Raw genomic sequence first — 16855 nt, forward strand, 5'->3', positions numbered from 1 at the left:
ATGTACCAAGATGCCTCAAAAATCCGTTGCTGGCCACTTCATTGTTCCTCTAGAAATTACAATTCCAGCTGTTGCTGAACAATGGGTTTGGTACGTTTTCATATTAAGCATAAACAGTTTGATACTCACTCTACAGGTTTTTTTTTGTTAAAACATAAAAATTGGCTTTGGCGATCACGTTTTTACTTTTTAAACCTGCGCACCTTTTCAAGATTGTAGCTTGGGCATTCAGTGTCTCCAGTTCGCATGCTTCAAAAATCGGTATGGCGTGCCTAAAATTCGCTGGAAAATCATTAGATGGCGTCACGCAATCGGTAGGGAATTTCTAGACATGCCCAAACCCTCTAAGTGCATGTTTTTCTAAAAAATGCTCACTTTTCCGCTGAAGTCCTAGATAAATTCAGAATTAAACCACTCTACAACGGTCTATCGACTTAGGGTGTGTTCCAGCTGACGGTTTTTCAGTAACTGCAGTTACTGCGCGGTAACTACCCATTTCTAACTGCAGCAGAGCCAGTGGGAACGGCACAGTAAGCTGACTAGCAGTAGCGTCATTTTCGAATTAAATGCATGTGTTTAAATTTAAGGGTCAGTTTAATGCTGATTAGTATAATTTTTTTATTCCTTCTGTTTCAGAGCATTTAGAGAGGTTCTAAGCCAACCATGGGCATTTGGCTGTCACAATTGATTTTGCTCAAATGAGCTGGTGAAAAATAAATGGATCATATACTTTTTCTCTTTTTTTATTATTTCAAGACTAGAATATCACAAAACTAAGCATTCAAATAGCTTGATTTTATCTTAAGCATATACAATCCCTGATGGAGTTTTGTTGATACCTGTCTTAAATTTATTTGTCTAAATAAAATGGGCCTATAGCATTTACAGGATAGTAGTGGGACAACTATAGCAAGTTTTTTTTTTTTTAATATTCTACTTTTTTAAAATAATTATTGTTCTCTGGTCAAATTTGTGTTCCTTGCTAAGTGTTAGGCGCTCTGGGCTGGAATGCTTTGTCCAAGGGGTACAGGTTTAATTCCTGGCATTGTCAGTTTATTTTGTTTTGGATAGGGGTTGGTGATATGACTAACCTCAGCTAGAATTGGCCTAACTTTAAATGAGTACAGATCAAAATCTAGGGACAGTAAGAAGGAAGGGCATGCAAGAGCATAGGTTGGCAACTGAACACAGAAGTACAATTTTGTTATTTGTTTTTCTTTGTGACTATCATGCTTATTTAATGTCCAGTATTTTGAAGTTAATCTTCTTTAATTTGTCTTTAATTGCCATGGCCCTAGGGCTTAAATACAATAAAACCTACTTATATCCATTGATTTTCTTTAAATAGATAGTAGCTCTATGTTTCCTAGCTTCAGTAAATTTAGATGTAATTGTGAGACCAGGGATTACAAAGTAGGTGAAAACTTGCAAATGAACCTCTGGTATCAATAAAAATTTGTAAGAAATGGATATCAATTTATAGATTAAAAAAACTGTTAGAAAACAAAGAAGACAAATGAATAAACAAAAGTACCCCTTTACAACAATTTAATGAATTGTCACAAATATAGGTCACCCTTAAGATTGAACTGAACAAAGCTTCAATTATGAATCCATTTTCCTTTAAAACAGACTGAAGGGGCAAACCTCCAAGCTTTGACAAATTCAATCTCATTTTTGGGCATTCTCACCTTTCCTTTTCAAAGGAAACTTTCTTTGGATGTTTCCCATCCAACTAAAAACAACACGGACAGCATCAGGTACAAGTGACCTTCTACTTAGCCTACATACCAAAGGGAAAAGCATGCATCTCTATACTATAATTTACCTCCAACCTGCCTAATGTGCAAATATATAGCCATAATTATGTAGTTCCAATGTATTCTGTCACCTGTTACCTTTTCCCCCATTCTTGCTTTGTTACAGTTGCTTTAATTAACAGGGAGTTAAAGGTTGAGGGATAGATTGGCAGAATCAATGGGAAACATGTAACTTCAGCTATATATATTTTTGAAGGTCATCAAAGATCAGGGCCCTCTAGAGCAAGAATGAGTAGAGATGTGTACTTTGAAATACCTTCCCAGGACATACTTTAGCCTGTAGACCCATCCCTGAAAGTTTCATTTTCCTAACCTAACCTCTTTCAGTGATAGCAAGAAGTCAATCAACTAGAATTTTACTGGATAAAATTACCATCCTTTGGAATAGACTCTGAATAGTCTACCCTAGCCTACTTCTTCAATAGGATTAAAGACAGTCTTAGAATAATGATTTGGCAGCCCATAAATCCTCAACTTATCTGTAATACTTCACCTAGGCCTGTTTACAGAGCCTAAAAGGAGTTAATGCTTAAAATACTACCATGTGGCAATTTAATGGAGCCTCAATGTTACCTGGAAGAAGTCAATCCTTAGAATGATTCCAAATGGCAATTTAAGGTAATAATTATGCCTGGATATACCAGAAAACATGGAAATCTTTAAATTAAATAATAAGTTTTTCATTGATTTAACCTACTTGCTAATAGATAGCCTACTACTCAGGGTGTCCTTTAATGTTGATTTACTAACCTGGCTCAGATCCCTCTTTCTTTTGCAAAATCACTGTCCCACCTTCTTCCAAGCAAATAACTTGATATTCCATTACTTCATTCTTGTCCATATTTATTTATTGTTGAATGAGATTTTTGTTGAAGAAGGTGAATTATGTACTTACTGCGCTAACCATTCTTTTGAGCACGGTAAGAAAATCACTTACTGCGGTTACTGCCGGCAGTAACTATTCTCGTTCCCATCGGGTTGGGCAGTAACCATTTTCCCGCTAGGAACGGAAATAGTAACCATTCGGTTACTACAGTAAGTCCCTGGAACACACCCTTACGATTTGTTGTTTCTTTGTTGTTTTCCGTTCCGACTATTTTTCAACCAGGGTTGATTCACTAATTAGCTCACCTACTCCAGTCCAGAAAACGGTTTGGGGTTAACACGATCAAGTCCTATCCAATATTCAAGCAGCCGTGAGCTATGCAGTGAGTCATCAGGTCAAGTTGATTCCTGCGATATATTTATAGAGGGAGTTAGTACTGTGTTATATTAAAGCGAGGAAGCTATTGGAAACCGAGGAGGTGTTTTTTTGTATACCTTGATACGTTACGCACTTAGTAAATAAAATACTTCAAGAACAGAATTTGTAATTTCATAGCTTTTCCTTCTTGTTTTACTGACAGAATGTTACACGTGGTTACACGGTTTCTATAATACCTGAAAGAAGTATGACAATCTTAGAATAGCGGAGTGCTACCAAAATCACATAGTAGCAGTTAGAAAGTTGATTTTAGCCAGTTATTTGATTTTATCCATGCTACTTGATTTTAACCATACCGGCATAAATCACGTTTTAGCCGGTATTAACCGGCTGGTACTTTCGCCACCTATGAACCCTGAACTATAGAGGCTGAATATATTGTTACGGTGGTTGACCAGCTAGCACCACTTATGAAAAGCCTGCCAAATAAGTCTGTAACTGAAAAGATTGCTCTTGGAAAACGGAAAGCAACTAACATTGTTCGTCAAGGGCTACGGACTTATTTTGATGAGATTCTTTGCGAAAAACTCGAGCCAACTCAGTTCAACGTCATTATCGATGAGACAGCCGATGTCAGTGTGGTGAAACAACTTGCTGTTGCCATAATATTTTGCAGCTCAGAATTTGAAATAGAAGTTGACCTGCAGGACATGGTCGGAAGCCCTGAGTCAAGGGCAGAAACAGTCTTTGAGCTTGTCGAAAAAGCTATCAAAGATAGAAAGATACCACTCGAGAACTGGATCGGCTGCTGTTTGGATACCTGCAATATCATTTTTGGCTCTGACGATTCCGTTTTCAGCAGGATCAAAGCACATTATCCCTGGATCACCTGTGTAAAGTGTAGCAGCCATATGATACAGCTAGTAGCATCTTATGCCTGTAAGAAGCTAACAAAGAGGATAGCAGATTATGTCGTACCGTGAATGCCCTTTTCAGCATGAGTGCTAAGAGCGACTTTGTTGCCTTCCAAAGATTTAATGACACAGATATCCATCGAATACTCTCGCCTGAGCAGACGCGTTGGCTTTCACTTAAATTATGCGTTGATAGTATTCTTAAACAGTGAAGCCCTTTGCAACTCTACTTCCAAGGGTTAGCTCTCGAAGACCCTACTCACGCTAACGATCGAGCTGCACAAGCGTTGGCTAATCCACTTCTGAGAATCCAGTTGGAATTTGATAGCTATGTTCTGGAGTTATTCAATGATTTTAACAAAGTTTTCTAGACAGAAAAGCCGCTCTTTTATCATTCAACCAGAAGTCAAGCTGCTGATCCGTAAATTGTTAATGAACCTTTGAAGGCAGCCTACGTCAGAGGGACGTCTGCGCTAGAGTTGAACCCTGAAAATGTCAGGGAATACTTTGCTTTGGAAGAGTTATATCTTGGGATACTCGCCTGTGAATCTCCGGAGACGTTGCAGTCAGACCAAAGAACTCGCACTGAAGACCTTTCTGTTAATTTGGTGCATTTGTCAGCCCGTTGTCTTTGCGTCGAGGCGATTAATTAGATACAGCCAAGATTCCTATTTGACGACGAAATGTTCGTACACGCTGATCTGTTAGACCCTGTGATGGCCACCGACTCGACAGCTCCAATAAAACTATAAAAATTTCTTCGCAAATACAAGCTTCTGAACTGGAATGCTAAAAGCATTCATGACGAGTGCCGGAAAATGCTGGTCTCAGACCTCCAAACTCTGGGCTTCTAGAGAAAGATTTCCGAGATCAACACTCCCACTGGAAGTCCAAGGTTTGCTAACGTCATGGTCGTGAATAGGTATTTGCTTTCGCTACCATTCTCAAACACCGTCGTTGAACATTTCTTTATTGTCCTAAAAAACATCAAAACTGATTCTTGGAATCGTCTCTCATCCATCTCGCTAAGGACTGCGATGCAAACGAAGGCAGGGATGGGAAGGATAAAAATTAACTCCGAATCGATCATCCTGGACATAAAAGCTGACCAAATTATCATGTCGGTCAAGGCAAACGTGACGGTTGAAGAGTATCAAACACTAGCTAGTGTCCAACGCGAAGCTCTTGTTTCTGGAGCTGATGCCATCACCGACATGCAGTGGTAGCTGATTTCTATTGTATCCCAGTACTCAAGAAAACGGTTGTTTGTTTTTTTATACAGCATTATATATTATAGTTAATCGATATCCGTATTCGTTCTAATCACTAAGCGTGTACTTTCTCAAAATTTAGAGGCTTTGAAAGGAGCCAGCTTCCGAGTTACTGGCCTTCATGAGTTCTAATAGATCTACCGTGCATAAACATTAAATTCGTTGAGCTCTTTTAGTCCAAAGTAACTGCAGATCATAGTCTATCACGATAAAAGGACAATTTTTACTGAGTTAGCTTAGCTGTCTAATAATTTAGACAACAGGCTGATTTGTATACCACTTAACAGAATATTGTATGTTTGATCTGTACGATCAGATAGAAAGTCTAGTCTAGAGACTGAAAAACGAGTGTCCCAAGCTCTAGTCCAACTTAAGCAGAAGCGGCACTGACACACTTGGTTTCACGAAGTTGTGTTCTTTTTCACAATGAGATAGTTGCGGAATTCAATTAGCAATTTACAGGCAACGAGATACTCGGTGACATTGTGGACTATATGAAAAATATCCATGAACTGTTAAACATCGGTCTTAAAACTTTTTTGGTATCTTCGTGGGAGGAGGGGGGTCATTAGTTACATTAAAAACACAAAAAGGGAGAAACGAGGTATGAACTCGAAAGACAACTCTGGGTAAGAACTCACTTACTGATCCGCAATTCGGCTTGACGATATTTTAGGTGAAATTCAAGTAGCCAGTGCAGTCCAACCCTCTTATCTATCCTGTTCACACCACCTTTTTCAAGAGGTGAATAAATGGAATTTTTAGCTTTTTTTTCTCTTTTACTGCCCATGGATCTGGTGGAATCTTTCTTGAGGGCAGCATTGAACTCCAGGAAGTGTTTCAACAGAGCACACTGTTCTGCTTGTAACAATTGCTTACCACATGAGTTGTATTTGAACAGATTTTTGTTGTGAATTCTTAGGATTTTTTAACAAAAAAATTGACGGATTTTTCGCTCCCATTCGTCGGAATTTTACGGATTTTTGGTCTACCAGAATGGAAAACTTACTATCATGAAGTGGAAACACTGCTAGCAACCAATGTAGCTAACGGTAATATCAATGAGGATATTAAAAGGTGGGCTTGGAAGATAATTTCAGAGTTGAGTTTGCGGGCAGAAGAAGGTTCAGGAGAAAAAAGGTTTATCCTGGTCTATTAAACACTATTTTTCAGAAGAAGTTAGGAGCCCCAAAAAATGCATTTTAGACCTGGATTAAAAAAGTGCTAGAAGACAAAGACGTAATCGGGATTTTTTTGGAGGGGGGGGGGAGAGGTACAAAAACCTCTTCAAAAATTTGTTTATACACAATTTGTTACTTTTATTTACAAATAAGAAAAAATTAAGGGGGGGGGGGTCCAAACCGGTAGCCTCCCCACCCAATTGGACACAACCTTACTGGAATATAATTAGGGTTAGTATTAGGGTGAGGGAATTTTGGAATCTCCATTCCCTTCGCGCATGTAGGCTAGATAAAATAGGTTACTTTTATTGTCATTTTTGTTGAGTGCACAAACTATGGCAATTAGTCCTTCTCTACGTTGACTTCCAATAATTAACCAAAGAAAAGGGTAAAATTCAATGGTGTTGTATCTAAAAATACAAAGCTCCAAAAGAAAATTTGGTACTTGTTAATTAAGCGAAAAACATCCAAGAAGTGAAGTTAATTAATCGTAATGAAATATAACCCTCATAAAACTTGTAGTTTATATAATAATATAATTTGGGATATATATTTAGACAATAGGGTGGTGTGGATGAAGTACTTGAACAGCGCCCCTAGCCTAGCCTAACAGAACTTAGCCTGACTTAAACTAAACCCCACCTTACTAATCTGTAAATATAAAGCACAAATTATGCAATTCCAATGTATTCTATCACCCGTCACTTGCATTTGTTGCTATGAAACCGACTTATATGGTGTTCTCGTCAGTTGTTTTGGTGTTCTCATCAGTTGTTTCTTGACCATAATAAAATGATTGTTTTGCTTGTTTATTTAGTTTAGCCGTCATAATATTGTTTCTTTTAATATGATTTTCGTTCGTCAGCCTCTTACAATCTTGTTTTATCATTTTTCGTAATATTCTCAATATTTTTTTTTATTTTTTTTGCAATATTCGTAATATAAATTTGCAACATTCCGCATTTTTTTCCTTTATTAGTGTTTCTTATTCATAACTAGTGTTTTTTCTTAATTAGTCTTTTTACCCCCTCCCCAATTAACCCCCTCCATTTGAAATTTTGTTTCTTTAAAAATCTTGTCAAAACTAAAATAAGCTTGTATAATTTAAGCATCCACAGGAACGATTCAGTTCTTTTTAGTACATCTTTTTAGTAGTATCTTTGCCTATATGCTACTATATGGCTAATTTTTCAGTTTTCACTGTAATTTTCACTTGATTCGGGAAAATCGACTCCAATTTGATCCCCTCCCTTCTCCCCAGGATTTTGACGAAATTATACCACGCTAGCCACCTCAATTTTTTCTCTCATTATTGCCCTGGAAAGTGGGATGAAACCACATTTTTGATATACCGTCTTTCAAACGGGTACTTGAAACGATCCGTATACAATTCCTCTGCAAAAAAATATCTAGCAAATTCCCCTCAGTCCTCTGAAGTGTCCGCGTTTCAGAACAATAGTCGGCCTCCGGCAGGACTGTAGCTTCTAATATTCTAATCTTGATTTGCAGACTTATCTTCCGTTTTCTAATATTTTTATACAGGATACTCAAATCGTCAGAACATTCTTAAGTCTAGAAGGGTCTCCTTCCCACCTTCCCAGTTGGTTCCATGCTCCCCCAGGTCCTTCACCATGTTTCTAAGACAAATTTTGCTTTCATTTGGCTTTTATTGACATAACGGACAGAGAATCAACCAATGGAGGATCAAGAAAATGTTTTTTTCGACCATAACCATTTTTGTGTGCTTTCTTAAGTTGATTTCCTCCACCTTTCCTGTAAAACACTAAAAAGGATCACGGTTTCACTTTCGTCAAACGTAGAGGATTTAAAAGGTGCGGATTCAAGCCATGCGCATTTTTGAAAAACTGTTTCATTCTTCCATTACCTTTTCTATACTTAATCTTATTTAGCGATTCATCAATTTTATTATTTTACAATTTTTGTTAGCCTTTTAATTTGTTTTTATCAGTGCAACGTTTTGGGTCGTAATCTGGATGATTGTTAAATCCAAAACTTGACATAATCGTATAAGAGATACATCTTTATAGAGCTAGTAAAAGTTTGAGGCAGAGTATATCGCTACATTGGAATGAAACTATCCTACCTCCAAATGTGCTACGAATCAAACTATCCTATGTCCAAAAATGGAAAAAATGGATTTTCAGTCTATCTAGTGCTAAATTTTGTGCTGAATCCAAATTTGCAGTCAGAATTGGCCCTACGCCACTAGAAAGGCTTTTTCTTTCTTATCTTATGTTGCAAATTTGCTTTTCTCACACCTTGAATCTATTCTATGTCCTTATTTGGACTTGGGCTAGTTTCAAGCAGTAAATTTTGATGAGTTGCAGGACATAGGATAGTTTGTTTGGACTTAGGATATTGCCATTCTAAAGTATCGATACGTCTTTTCGGACATGGGATAGTTTGATGGCAACGTTTGGCTTCACCATCATCAATATTTATAGTAAAAATTTGCAATTGTAAAGGAAGGGTGAAGTTGCAAAATGAATAGTGGAAGAATGCTAATGGAACTAGCTAGAGAGAAGGCCAGGAAAAGTAAGAGAAAATTGCCTGATTCTTATTCTTGTCCCTTTTTTTGCCTTTCAATATTATTATAACATTAGACAGTAGACCATTTAGGTATTGTGCTTTCCTTAGATATTGTGGATTTCTTCAGGTCACCTCTGGCGACTCTGGCCAGTCACGTCAGCTCATTCCTAGGTAGATCAGTCAACCACAAACCCTGATTTTTGGATACCCTATGCAAATCGTTGGATACCTGTTGGCACTCTAAACCTGACCTATCTCACTATGGGTGAAATCTGATTGGTTCATTTTTGAGCTTCAGTCACATCATCAATACTTTATTGGCAACAGATATCCACTGTTTGGCATAGGGTATCCAGCATTAGGAATATGCCAGCGTTTGGCATATGGAATCTATGCCAAATGCTGGGTATATCCAACGTTTTGCAAAGGGTATCCAAAAATCTGGGATTTGTGGCAGACTGGGGTAGAGTACCTAAATGTATGGTTGCTGACATCCCTGAGCTATACCCACCACTGGCACTGTGCCCACTAGAACTGAGGGATTCGATTTTACAACATCTGATCTACTATTACAGTATTATCTGACCTTTCCACTAATACTGATAAAGTCTTACTGGTTACACACCATCTCTTAGGTCAAACTTAACATCATCCCTTCTGCCTGTTCACTAGCTCTACAGTGGGGAATATGAAATGGTCGATGTGACTACTAAAATGTGCCGGACAACCTGTATTACTGGTGGACAGTGGCGTTAATAGGTTCAAATGAGCCATGATTGCTCGGATGTTGTAAAAGAGAGTGAGATTGTTGCTTGTAGCTGTAAAAACTTCAGTCTAAATATTTTTTAGAGTAGGATTTATAGGTTTACAAGTCCATTAGTAGTTTACAAGTTTTCTAGACTTCCTGGATATAAGTCTTCTATACTTCCTGGATACTGCCCGTTTATTTTACAGAGTTTGGTAGCATTAAGTGAACTGAACTGAATAGGCTGAATATTTGGAGCATATAAATAGTAAACATAAAGCCATACAGTATTGTCAACATCTGTGATTCAGTGACATCAGATTTTCTCTAAACATCTAACGTGGCAACCTTTAAATCTGGCAACAATTTAAACAACATAAAAAGCTTATTTTATTTAACTCACTGCTGCTGCAGTTATCGGGGCTTCAACATAAGATTTGACTGCCCTAAAAAACAGTTTTTATGTATGACATTGACGTAACAATTTCTTTTTTTCCAGGTTCGGCAGTGACAACAACTACTAGCAACAAATCTGACTGCAACTCTAACGCAAATTATTTGAGTCCCCCAGAAACCTCAGTAATTTACTCAGGGGAGTTGGGAAGAATGCTATGGGCCATGACCACAGAAGCTGGCAGCTCGTTTGAAACGAATGAAACCCATGCAGATTCACATTTGACGGTAAAGACTAGTCTTGACCTGGAAATGATGCAGTGCATTCCTGACGCTCCTCATGTGTCAGACACTCCTATTCTGAATCTTGACTTGTTCTTTCAAATTAATGAGCAAGGCTCTAGAGCAGATCTTTCTGTGCATAACGATTCTGCCTTAGGTGCAAGCGAAACTACCATTCAGGATGAATCCGAGAACTTTTGTGAGCTAGGCATTACTGGTGCTGCATCTGCTTTTGAACTTTGGAATAAAAGAGAATGGGAATACCTCTGCTAATAAACTTAGTGGAGTAGAGGAAAATGCTACATATTTTTTGAAAATTTAGGAAAATTTAGAAAATTTAGGTTAAAATCGCAATCAGAGAATGTGATTTGGTTGAGGTTTATTATAGGAATTGTTAAATTTATGATTTATGCTGTGTTTATCCCTCCAGAATCAAGTAGTTACAGTTCATGGGAGAATACGCAGGACATTTTGTATGGACGTTAAGGTTGGGTAAAGAATTAAAGTGTATATTTTTAGGTGCCTTCAATGCATACACAAGCAAGATTTTGGGGAAATGGACAAGTAAGGACCAGTCGCAGAGAAGAATGATTGGGGAACTAAACTTTTAGATTTTTGTGGAATTGGAAAGTTAGTAATTTTAAATGAGAGGATGGAAAAAGATAAAGAAAGGGGGAATTTTACATGTTTTGGGGCTGGGAGTCCCAGTGTTATTGATTATATTTTAGTTGACGTAAGACTTTGGTCGGCAAGTGGGGACTTTGAGGTTCTGGGAGCTATCGGATCTGACCATCAGCCTATTGTAGCGGATATATGGGTTGATAAGGCTATATATAGGAATGACGGGAATATTTCTCATAGTAGTAGACCTAAATTAATGAAAAAAAAATTAATGTAGATAAAATTGGGGGAGGATAAGGTAGTTGAATGGCTAGGAGAGAGTATAATAATTTGTAATAATTTATTCCAGAAAAAGCCCGTGGGCCATAGGAAAAATACATAACAAACAAACAACAAATTAACTACATTAAATTAATACTATTTAAAGAAAACGCTCCCGATGCACCGCTGCAATCCTGACAAACCTTGCTATTCTTTTAATACTCATGAAATTTGTATCTTTCATTCTATCTACCATCCATATCTCATTCAATTTTTCTTTACCATACATCTCACGCCTCCAATCATTCAATTGGACACATTCACACACAAAATGTATTAAACTTTCATCCTGAGATCCGCACATAGGACAAGCAATAGATTCTACCTTCTCTCCTTTTCTCCCTTGATACTTTCTTTTCTCCCCAATCAAAAATCCATTTCAACTCCAATCCAAATAAGCCTTCAAATCCTCTCTACTTAACCCAACCTTCCAAAATACCTCCTCCCCCCAACTACCCTTTATCTGTCTATACAATTTTAACGACCCTGAACCTTCCAGACTTGCCCACCATATCTGTATTTCTTGGTTCTTCAACCTCTCTTGTACCTCCCTTATTACTATTTCCTCCATACCCATAATCCACTTTCCTTCATTCCACTATTCCCCTAATCCACACTTATCTAAGATATCCTTAATCTCCGCCGGCCACCCTGTTTTACTATTCTGTCTCAACGCCTCTAAGTATGCTGCCTTTGCTACCGTAAATCTCTGCATACCCAGTGTCCTAACCCAATTTCTCACCATGGTCACTAGCCTCATAGATCGCAGCGATACTAGCCCTAAATCCCCCTGTATTACCAAATTACTAAACAAATCCCATAGTCCTAACATCCTCTTATAATATCTCATCATAACCACCTCAAGTTTTGGACCTTTCCGATAGCCCCAGATCTCTGCTCCATAATGCATCGCCGGTACTATCTTACTTGTCCAAATCCTCTTATGTACTCTGATATCTCTCACCCGTCTAAGACTACTCCTCGCTATTTCACCGCTAATATACCTCCCCCTTGCATTCGCTAGATCCAGATGCCCACTGAATTTCCCATTACTAGTAAACTTTACCCCAAGATAAACAAATTCATTATTCACTGGTATAGTTTCACCTTTAAAGAAAAAATTCACATCTTCACTTTCCATGGCTTTACGACCAAATATCATCACCACTGACTTCGATGTGTTCAGGATTAGCTTCTTCTCTTCCAAATAAACCTCCGTATTCTCTAATAATTGTTGCAGTTTCTCTTTTGTTTCAGCCAGTAATACGATGTAGTCAGCAAATAGTAGTAAGCACAGTTTAAGCAAATCTATCAATAACATTGGTGCATTATTCTTAACGAAAATTTCATTGGCATCATTTAAATAAAGGCTAAACAATTTTGGTGACAGCACACATCCCTGCTTTAGTCCCAATAAAGATTGCACCGGAGTTGAGCACTTTCCCGCCACTTTCACTACTAACTTCACGTACTTATACATTTCGCACAATACGAAATAGTGAGGCAGTCCTAAAGATAACAGGTTTAACAGTAACAGGTTCCTATCGACATTATCATATGCTCCTTTCAGGTCTAAAAAAGTTGCATATAACCTCCCCCCTTTTCCTTTCCTATACTTCTCTACCATAATTCTCAAAGTAAAAATATGATCTACTGCACTATGATTTTTTCTAAACCCTACCTGAAAAGGGGATAGCAGTTCCTTTACCTCCAACCACTTCCCTAATCTTGAGTCTATAACCTTGCAGAAAATCTTACTCATCACATTTCCTAAACTAATTATTCTATAATTACTATGATCCTGTCTATTACCTTTTTTGAAAATTGGTATTCCTACTTACACATTCCACTGATCAGGCCATTTCCTTTTTTCAGTCACAAAACTGAAAACTGCTGCTAAAACTGGTACTAGAACTGTTTTCCCCATTTTCCAAATCTTTGCTGGTATTCCATCCACCCCCGGCGCCGAAGATCCCTTCATTCCTTTTAGGAGTGAGATTGTTGCTTGTAGCTGTAAAAACTTCAGTCTAAATATTTTTTAGAGTAGGATTTATAGGTTTACAAGTCCATTAGTAGTTTACAAGTTTTCTAGACTTCCTGGATATAAGTCTTCTATACTTCCTGGATACTGCCCGTTTATTTTACAGAGTTTGGTAGCATTAAGTGAACTGAACTGAATAGGCTGAATATTTGGAGCATATAAATAGTAAACATAAAGCCATACAGTATTGTCAACATCTGTGATTCAGTGACATCAGATTTTCTCTAAACATCTAACGTGGCAACCTTTAAATCTGGCAACAATTTAAACAACATAAAAAGCTTATTTTATTTAACTCACTGCTGCTGCAGTTATCGGGGCTTCAACATAAGATTTGACTGCCCTAAAAAACAGTTTTTATGTATGACATTGACGTAACAATTTCTTTTTTTCCAGGTTCGGCAGTGACAACAACTACTAGCAACAAATCTGACTGCAACTCTAACGCAAATTATTTGAGTCCCCCAGAAACCTCAGTAATTTACTCAGGGGAGTTGGGAAGAATGCTATGGGCCATGACCACAGAAGCTGGCAGCTCGTTTGAAACGAATGAAACCCATGCAGATTCACATTTGACGGTAAAGACTAGTCTTGACCTGGAAATGATGCAGTGCATTCCTGACGCTCCTCATGTGTCAGACACTCCTATTCTGAATCTTGACTTGTTCTTTCAAATTAATGAGCAAGGCTCTAGAGCAGATCTTTCTGTGCATAACGATTCTGCCTTAGGTGCAAGCGAAACTACCATTCAGGATGAATCCGAGAACTTTTGTGAGCTAGGCATTACTGGTGCTGCATCTGCTTTTGAACTTTGGAATAAAAGAGAATGGGAATACCTCTGCTAATAAACTTAGTGGAGTAGAGGAAAATGACAGTGCGTCTGCTGGTGAACTTAGTGTAACAGAAGAAAGTCCTACTGCCCAGGGAAAGAAGAGGAAGAGAAGACCTTCAGCTGGAAAAGATACATAGCAAAGAAGATGTTGAATGGTGGCATTAAACACATTAGTAGCAAAGCAAAGACTGTGCCAGAAAGGACTATGAAAGGGCCTTGTAAGTGCAGGATGAGGTGTTATGAAAGAATTCCGGAAGAGACTCGAATAAGCATTTTCAGGTCTTACTGGGAATTGGGTGATATTAATAGACAAAGAGACTACATACTTCAGTAAGTTAGTCAAGCCAAAAAAAAACGTTCTATGATACATAAAAGCGATAATGATAATCATGAAGAAGGAACAGAGGGACAGAACAATGACACTGAGAAAGCAGAGAGGAGGGTGTTTTCAGTAGTGTATTCCTTGTGCATTAATGAGGAACCTGAGAAAGTCTGTCGACTGTTTTTCGTAAATACGCTAGGAATTTCTGAACAGATGGTGAAAACTGCGTTGAAGAAAAAAGTGCCTGGTACGGGAGCTTCGAAAAGGGATGAAACAGGTTGAAAAGAGGAATCCCGCAGATTCACCGATATAAGAGAACTTAAATCATGCAGGGAGCATATAAAACTTTTGAAAAAAGCCCCAAGCCATTACTGCAGAGCTAGATCTAAATCTCAGTATTTGGAAGATGGGATCAAGAGTCATGCTCACCTTTATAGACTTTATCGAGAGTGGTGCCTGGAAAACAATAGACAAGCTGCAAGATCCGACAAATACAAAGAGATTTTTCAGCATGAGTTCAATCTCAGCTTTTTCCGTCCCAAAAAAGACCAATGTGACAAGTGTGTTGCGATGGAAAATGCAAGCCCTCAGATGAAAGAACAGTTGACTATACAGCACAGTGAGCACATCAGAAATAAGGAAGAAAGTAGAAAGTTTATAGCAGAGGAACAAGAGAGAGGAAAGATGGACCCTGAAAGGATTATCATAGCGTGCTTTGACTTACAAAAGGTCCTACAGTGTCCGCGTGGAGAAGTTTCTTCTTATTACTATAAGTCGAAACTTGACTGTTAAAATCTCAGTATCTATAACTGCAATACTCGCGAAGGAAACTGCTACATGTGGCATGCAGGCACTGCTAAAAGAGGCTCGTCAGAAATCGGGAGTTGTGTTTACAGCTTTATTGTGAGTAAGGTAGAAAAAGGAGCAACAGAATTCGTTTTCATAAGTGACAATTGCGGAGGACAAAACAAGAACAAGAACCTTGTTTCCAATTATTTATACTGTGCCAGTAAATTTAAGATAGTAATTACTCACATGTATCTTGAAACTGGGCACACGCAAAATCAAAACGATTCGGTCCATGCTGTCATCGAGAGATTTGCTAAGAACCAAACAGTGTATGTGCCTTCTCAGTGGTTTCAGATTACAAAAAGTGCATGTTTGAAGAGTCCTTACAAAGTAAAGGAAATGAGAATGTCTGATTTCTATGATCTTGATAAGCTATGTAGAGAGACCAGTGATAATTTTAACGTCGATATTAACGGGGTTAAAGTGAACTTCACAGAAATCCGAATGTTGAAAGTTGATTACACATTGCCTGACATGATTATTGTTCGGACCAGCTGGGCAGCTAAAGACATCAAGATGATGGAAACAATCAGGAGGTCAAGAAGGGGGAAAGCTTCAGTGAAGAAGTCAGCTGGGTCGTGCAATTTGCAAAAGCTGTATTCTGGTCCAGTTCCAATTCGCGAAAGAGTGTACCGCGATATTCAAGATCTTTGTAAAAAAAATTTGATTCCTGAAGCTTATCACCAGTTTTTCAGAAACCTTCCGTTCGATTGTTTAAAAGAACGTTCTGCGGAGTCGGATGATTCTGATTAACTTCGTTTTATTTTTCTCTTTTGATACTTCAAATGGTAATTTTTCATTTTGTCATACTTTGAATATGAATTAAAATAATATATGGTGAAATATTTGATATAATACGGACATAGAATGGACTGTGTCTTCCTTCAGCAGGGCTTCTCAGATTTGTAACTATCCTATGTCCAAAAATTGGACTTAGGATTGTCTCGTTCCGATGTAGATAATATAACCACCATCCTATATCCAGTTTTTTCGACGTTCTGACCTAAGTAGGTCAAAAATATCTTCACTAATACATAGCCAATACGAAATAAACTCTACAGTCCGGTTGTTCCCCTAAAACCTCTTTTTGAAGTACTGGAAAAATAATCTTAAAAACTTCAAATAGCTCTCCTGAAAAGTAGCGGTTTTGGACGTAGGATAGTTTGAATCGACGCCCATTTGGAGGTAGGATAGTTTCATTTTAGTGTAGCGATATGGAGTCGCAAAGTAAAGCATCATTTCAAATTTCTGTTTTTTATTGCGTCTTTTAATGTACCTTTACAGAGCAGTGAAGGGGCTTTTCGTAATAAAAATTAACTGAAGTAAATTGATACTCCAAACCATAACAGTTGTTTTCAATAATCCATAATCTGGGGAATTTTACTGAAAGGATGCAGGAGCTTCATTTGAAATATTGAACTTTTTATATTCCCGTTTTTGAAGAGGGAATGAGGGAAGGGCATGTGTTCTCTCCCCCCTTAGATGTCTGGGGTTGAACAATCTTGGTTT

General features: G+C 37.9%; 1 protein-coding gene across 3 annotated transcripts; it reads left to right on the forward strand.

Moving 5' to 3' along the window:
- Positions 1 to 535: 535 nt before the first annotated feature.
- Positions 536 to 16189, forward strand: LOC136041695 (uncharacterized). Of its 3 annotated transcripts, XM_065726421.1 has the most exons (3): positions 8841 to 8946; positions 10185 to 10366; positions 13740 to 16189. In XM_065726421.1, exons 1-3 carry the CDS (start codon positions 8895 to 8897, stop codon positions 13749 to 13751), a joined length of 246 nt encoding a protein of 81 aa, XP_065582493.1. In that variant the 5' UTR covers positions 8841 to 8894; the 3' UTR covers positions 13752 to 16189. The 3 variants fall into 3 exon arrangements, with proteins under 3 accessions (XP_065582492.1, XP_065582493.1, XP_065582491.1); XM_065726420.1 differs by lacking the exons at positions 8841 to 8946; positions 13740 to 16189 and adding an exon at positions 536 to 588 and having other exon boundaries at positions 10185 to 10763; XM_065726419.1 differs by lacking the exon at positions 13740 to 16189 and having other exon boundaries at positions 10185 to 10763.
- The last annotated feature ends 666 nt before the right edge of the window (positions 16190 to 16855 follow it).

This window comes from Artemia franciscana, unplaced genomic scaffold, assembly GCF_032884065.1.
Source record: "Artemia franciscana unplaced genomic scaffold, ASM3288406v1 PGA_scaffold_33, whole genome shotgun sequence".
NCBI classification, from domain to species: Eukaryota; Metazoa; Arthropoda; class Branchiopoda; order Anostraca; family Artemiidae; genus Artemia; species Artemia franciscana.

Coding starts and splice junctions, on each gene's coding strand:
- LOC136041695 (XM_065726419.1), top strand. CDS start 8,895: ATGAATAGTGGAAGAATGCTAATGGAACTAGCTAGAGAGAAGGCCAGG. Junction 8,947..10,184: donor TAGAGAGAAGGCCAGGAAAA/GTAAGAGAAAAT, acceptor CTTTTTTTCCAG/GTTCGGCAGTGACAACAACT.